The 6698-nt window shown below is 42.2% G+C and overlaps 1 protein-coding gene across 1 annotated transcript; it reads left to right on the top strand.

Moving 5' to 3' along the window:
- Positions 1 to 2695: 2695 nt before the first annotated feature.
- On the top strand, positions 2696 to 3640 carry LOC118013615 (olfactory receptor 10K2). Its single transcript, XM_035009479.1, has one exon. It carries the CDS (start codon positions 2696 to 2698, stop codon positions 3638 to 3640), a length of 945 nt encoding a protein of 314 aa, XP_034865370.1.
- Positions 3641 to 6698: the final 3058 nt, after the last annotated feature.

The raw sequence follows: 6698 nt of genomic DNA, 5'->3' as shown, positions 1-6698 counted from the left end.
ACTGATGAAAATATTTCTGGTCCAACTTCCACAGAACAACAGTAAAGTAATGAAAAAGAAGTGTTTACTGAGCATTCACCATTTACTAAATTAGACTCTTTCATATACATGCTTTCAATTAATTTCCACTGTAGCCCTGGGATGTAGGAGTTACTTTTCTCACTATACAAATGAGAAAACGGGACTTGGAGAATTTATGATCTTACCACTAAGAATATGCCAGAGTCAGGATTAAGGCCTAAATCTGTTTAAGTTCAATACCTACTTTATTCCTACATTACTCAACTTTACTTGTGTTTATAAAGGTAAAATTTGAGATCATATGCATGGAAATTCATTAGTAGTCCTGAGAATTGGGGATCCCGGAATTAGAAAGATAACAGTTTACTAGTAATAAATATGCTTTCTAGGAAATAAAAGCCCTTGTGTCAGGCATTGAACAAAGAATGAGGGGAATAAGGTGGAGGAAGAGAAGGTCTGACGGGGTGAGGCATGATACTATGGAGACACAAAACATCAGGGACAGGACAGCCACTGTGCTTCCCTGAACTATTCATACATCTGGATGAAAGTGGTAGATACTAAATTATGCCCAGTCTCATTATATTTTCCAAGAATGTTTTAGTTCAACATTTCTATAACAGATATAAAGAAACCCAGAAATAAGCACAGACATATTTTTTTCCAAGGATATACAAAAGATTTTTCTCCTTGGTGCTTTCAGTTGCAAGTGCAAATCTGTCATTTCAATCATCACACTATTTTATGATAATCACTTCTGCAAACATCTCACCTTGAACTGTGAAGTCTTGGACTGGGTCTTATTTATATGTGTGTCCTTAACACACAGTGCCTGGTCCTAATCACATTGCTTAACACTTCTTGTATAGCATATGATATTCTTGATTTAGGGGTTCTCTGCTAAGGTAGGGTACACTGCCATTAATTTTCATTATTGGTATTAGTTAAGATAATAACTTCAAATGATATGCTTTTTTTAAAATGGGATAAACACAAGTCTACCTTATAATTTCTCTCCCATTTACTTACATTCCCATATACCCTAGAGAGTAACATATGTCCAAGGATTTGGGAATACATGGAATTCCAGTGATGCTCTCTTCAGTGCTATATTCCTATTGTAAATGGAGATTTCTCTTTTCGGTTTGAAAGATACTACTTAGTTCCTTGTAGTACAGAAACCCTTAGGCATTCTTGGTCTTGTACAATCCTCATGCCCAGGAGGAAAGAACACTGAGGATTCTCTTACTCTGCACATTCTAGGAAGGCTTCTTGACACCACGAGATAAATAACAACATGCCAAGTTAGCTTTTTTATTTGTATGATTATTATTTATTGAGAAGCTATTAGGTACTTAAGATGGTTCTAGATACTGAAGAGCATTCAGGTGAAGATACATAAAATTTACATCTTCCCCTTAAGGGTACAAAATCCAACAGAAAAGAGAGATGAGAAAAATGCAACACAATATTTCAAAATCAAGTAAACACATTAAATTGGCAATTAATGTCTTACACAAATTCTGAAGAAGAAACAACTCTTTATGGGGAGATATCAAGGAAGTTCCCCAATAAGCAGATTTGGCTGAGGCTTCAGAATAATGGTAAAACATTTATAAATAAAAAATGGGTAACAAGCTAGCATAAGCAAGGAGTAGAGGCAAGGAAGATGCAACATAACTGCATGAGAGTGATGCATTCCATGAAGGTTGATATGATCACAGACACATAGTTTGGTTTCCAAAACAAGACCTTAAAAACCACAAAGTGTTGGGATATGAAGTCATGAGTAAAATTTTGAGGAGGGGAGTAATATGATATAATTTATATTATAGAAGTTTACCTGGCATCAGGGGCAAGATGCATTGAAGAGATGTGGGTGGGATGGGAAGGACAGGCACAATGGGGTGTCAGTAGGAGTTAAGAGAAGTGATGGAAATGGACAAGGGTCCTGAGGAAGATGGGGGTACTCTCTGTAGGGGGAAGGACTCTGAGGTGGGCATTGGAGGATGCAGAGGTATTTTCTATCCTGGAAAACTTTTTTGAGATTGGGGAACAGAAGGAAGGTTCAGAAGCAAGCGTCAGCATAATGAGAGTATGCAAAGGTGGAGCCAAAGACCATGCCAGGAAGTGTGGCCAACAGGGGCAAGGAAAATGCAGGTCCAGGTTACAGAGAGATGGGAACTAAGAGTCGGACTGTAAGTATAAGGGGAATGCTAATGAGAAGCTGCTGAGGATCACAGACAAAGTTGCCTCTCAATGTAGCATGTTAAAACGATTTACTCTGCAACTGAGGGTATGGGCATGTGTGAGGACAAGTAAACCAAAAGGCCAGGTTTGCATGATAAACCGAGTGAGGGGCGAAGAATGTGAACGACAGTTGCATCCTGCAAAAGCAGATGAAGCGATAGTTGGGTCTGAGAAAGTCCAGAACCGTTCGCCTGTGGTGTTAGAATGATTGTGGAGATGCAAAGTTGGACATGCACTTGGCTGATTTTAGACACCTCTTCCTGTCTTAAAAATAAACTGGATGGAGGGGGAATAATGAATTTAGAACTCAGATCTTAACACCTACTCAATGATGAACAATTTCTTGTGATTTTACTAGTTTTCAGAGGTTTATCTTGACACTATCTCCTCCTCTCTTGGATTGTCTCCAAATTATGAATCTTCCATGGAGCGAGGCAATGAGACCCTGGTGAGGGAGTTCATCTTCTTTGGCTTCTCTTCTCTGGCTGGGCTGCAGCGACTGCTCTTCATAGCCTTCCTGCCCCTCTACCTGTTCACTCTGGGCGCCAATGCCATCATCATTGCCACCATCGTGCTGGACAGAGCCCTTCACACCCCCATGTACTTCTTCCTTGCTGTCCTCTCCTGCTCTGAGACCTGCTACACCTTCGTTATTGTACCCAAGATGCTGGTGGACCTGCTGGCCCAGAAGAAGACCATCTCCTTCTTGGGCTGTGCCATCCAGATGCTCACCTTCCTCTTCCTTGGCTGCTCTCACTCCTTCCTGCTGGCAGCCATGGGTTATGACCGCTACGTGGCCATCTGTAACCCTCTGCGCTACACGGAGCTCATGGGACATCGGGTGTGTGTGGGACTAGTGGCTGCTGCCTGTGCCTGTGGCTTTACTATTGCACAGATTATCACCTCCATGGTATTTCACCTGCCCTTCCGCTCCTCCAGCCAGCTCCATCACTACTTCTGTGACATCGCCCCTGTCCTCAAAGTGGCATCTCACCATACCCACTTGAGTCAGATTGTCATCATCATGCTCTGTGCTTTGGTCCTCATTGTCCCCCTGTTACTGATTTTGGTATCCTATATTCACATCATTTCTGCCATAGTCCAGTTTCCTTCCACATTAGGCAGGTACAAAGCTTTCTCCACCTGTGCATCCCACCTCATTGTTGTCACCATCCATTATGGTTGTGCCTCCTTCATCTACTTACGGCTCAAGTCCACCTCCTCCTCAAGCCAAGATGCTCTCATATCTGTCTCCTACACCATCCTCACTCCACTGTTCAACCCGCTGATTTATAGCCTCAGAAATAAAGAATTCAGGTCAGCACTTCGTAGAGCTGTGGGAAGAACCATTTCCCTGCCACAACGTTAACCAATATCCTCCTCTTTCCAAACAGTAAAGTGCAAGGTGTACAAGGAAAGATTCCCAGAGTAGAAGTGACCAAGCAAGAGAGCAGAGTTTTCAAGAACAGAGATCATTTCCTTCATTTCCATATATAAAATTCAGAAAAACACATCTTGCTGTAATCACATCCATTATTGCTCATTGAGGTTTTTTTCAGTTGAGGGAAAAATAATGGATGGCTATTACAGGAAAACTTGTATGTGTTCAGAATTCTAGGCTCTGGCAAATACTATTATTCAGTCTTAGCCAGATGGGAATCCAACCCTGAAAAATACTTCACGGCCCTGAATCTCTGTTTCAAGGACCCAGGAAGCTCCTGTCTCCATATTTCTCCCTTTCTGGATGTTTCCTGAGTCTCAGTCTTTCAATAACAGCAGACCACAATGCTTACATGACATAACATTTTTAAATGGGTGAGACGATGTTTGGTGCTTAAGATATATCGAAGTAAAGTTCAAGCAAGAAAATTATACAAGAAGTTACCCATTTATGTGTTTCTAATGTATTATGGGAGCAAACTTTTTTCTAATTTTCTATGCACTGACATAAATCTAAACTTGGTTAGCATCCCTTGAGGATACTCACAGAAGCATGGGTTAAAGAGAACACCTAAAATCTCACAGCATGGCCAAGAAAGGCAGGCTAAGCTTAACCCTTTTCATTAACTATTCAGCAAATAGAAATCCCTGTGTAAAGAGCAGTTTCTGTTCTCCATGAGCTCCGGGGTCTCATGGGCATTTGAGACCAGAATTTCTGTTAGCCATTTTCATTTTCTTTCCTTCCTGCAGGAGTGAGAACAAACAGGGCACCCACTCTGTGCAGAGAGCTGCCTCCTGGCTGTATGCGCCCATCAAGATCCACTGGTCAATAAAGGTCTTCTGACTGAATCACTTTGTTTCCACATTTCTCCCTTTTCTTCCACTAGATGCTCATCAATGACATATCCTTGCCAAGGCTTGAAGCAAGAGGAGGGGACAGGATGTCTCATTCACAGCCCCTGCTTGTTGTGGGATGCTGAGCTTGTCTGCAAGGCTGTAAGTCAACTGCCATTTCTTTGAAGCTTGAGACTTGCTGAGAGAGGGTCCCAAAGAGCAGAGACTAAAGCAAAATTAATTTCTTTGGTCATCAAGCTCTCCTTTCCTTGGGCCTGTTGCTCAGCTCAGCCCCCCAGCCTATCAAGTGTCTCATGAAAAGGAAATAAACTGATAAACCCCATGTGAGTCCATTCCATGTGTTAATTCTTCAAACCTGCAGTATGTGCTGCTCTTTCAAAATTGTCACTTGATGTGCACTTTGGGCAGCCTGGGAAGTACACAGTAGGATCCATATTTTAGAGGTGAGAAACTGACTGTCAGAGAATTAAAACCTCTAGCCCACTAGTGAGTAGAATTAATACTGACCCCACATCATCTGCTTCCTTTATTAAGGTCCCTGCAGTGCTCTCACATGACCTCTCATGAAGATATGATCTTTTTAATTAATAGAGGGTAGAATGCATATGTATTCATCTCCAGCAGCAGAAGACTATGCCAGGTGGAAAAGATAAACTCCCATGGATGAGACAAATGGCCTTCACCTCATAGTGTGTCACTCATCCCCATCCTAATATGATAGGTACTGTGGGGTGGAGGCATAAGAAAACCTCCCCCTTTTCCTCTGGTCTTGTCCATGACTCATGGACACTGCTACTTGGAGGCAGATACCAGAACACTGATAAGTGGGTAGGGCCACTGTGTGTTAAAAGGTCACATGTGTTAGATGATTCTCCTGACACTTCATCCTTACTCTTTTTTTATGTGACCAAAGAATTCATTTGACCTTGGGCCTGACCTCATGAGTTAGAACTGAACATCCTCTCCTTCCTCTTTCACACACATTCACACACACACACTCTGTAGTCCTTTGTATCTTGCAGGAAAGTGGTAAGATCTTCAGATCTGGGGCTGGCTTTAGTGAGAAAGCAAAGCCCTTTAGGCCTTCAGACTAAGGCATTATTTCAGCTGAGTTTACAGTCATAAATTCAGCCAATAACAAAAATTCATGTTTGTTTCTTTGTTTCCATTCAGTATCGTGATCCATGAATACATCATGGGAAAGGCCAAATCGAGGCAGAATTAGGGCTCAGGGAATTTCTGTGACCTTGGCTGTAACACAAGACTGATGTTCTAGGACACCCTCTAACACGGAGCAGGCCAACCGTTATTCAAGAGAATGTAATTTTGAGCATATCAACCTAAGATATCTCCAGACTAGAGGAGAGTGAACTATGGCTAGACAGCAGTTAACCCCCCCCGCCCCCCAACAGAGGCATTCACGCTGAGGAGGGAAGAGTCAGTTTGAGCCCAGGCAACGAAGAGCCTCCCACCTCACAGAGTTCTGTTCCATAGTCAGTGAAAGATTATTTTTAAATGAAAATTTTTGTTTTCCTATTCATTAATTTATAACAATATTAACATTCACAGGTTGAGTTGATCAGATTGACTAGGTATTTATACTCAGAGAACAAATTCAACACATCATTTTTTTCCTAAACTCCTGATGCTTTTCTCATCTCTCTTGATGATTTTAAGGAGATATCAGTAATTTCACACATTTTCAGAAAACCGGCCACTGTGCAGTAAGAGATGGAATTTTGCGTGGGCCAGCTTAGCTCTGCACATCTTGCCAGGACATCTTCATTTGAAAAGACAGTTGCTCAGAGAAGCACTCTGCACACGTTTGTATGCGTACCATCCTCCTCCTCCTTCTCTCCTGGCAATTAAAATGTGACTGTGACACAACTTCACCTTCTCAATGAGGCTCTGAGCCCAGGGACCAGAAATACAGACCATATATGTCTAACAGGACGAGAGAGACCAGCCCACGGCAAAAACAGGGCTCCAGACATGCCCATCTTGTAGCAGATTATTCCTATCCCTTCTGCACTGCCTCAGCCTTCATGTGTTAATTCAAACTCATTCCACGCTCCATGAGACGACTCCCTATATCTTTTCCCCGAAAAACTTCTGTCCTTTTCCCCACGAGG

This window comes from Mirounga leonina, unplaced genomic scaffold, assembly GCF_011800145.1.
Source record: "Mirounga leonina isolate KUSES-001 unplaced genomic scaffold, KU_Mleo_1.0 Mir_154, whole genome shotgun sequence".
NCBI classification, from domain to species: Eukaryota; Metazoa; Chordata; class Mammalia; order Carnivora; family Phocidae; genus Mirounga; species Mirounga leonina.
Note: the sequence above shows the minus strand (reverse complement) of the source record. Positions and strands in the feature narration are given on the sequence as shown.

What these genes read in the sequence shown, in the direction of transcription:
- LOC118013615 (XM_035009479.1), top strand. Translation starts at nt 2,696, where the DNA reads ATGGAGCGAGGCAATGAGACCCTGGTGAGGGAGTTCATCTTCTTTGGC.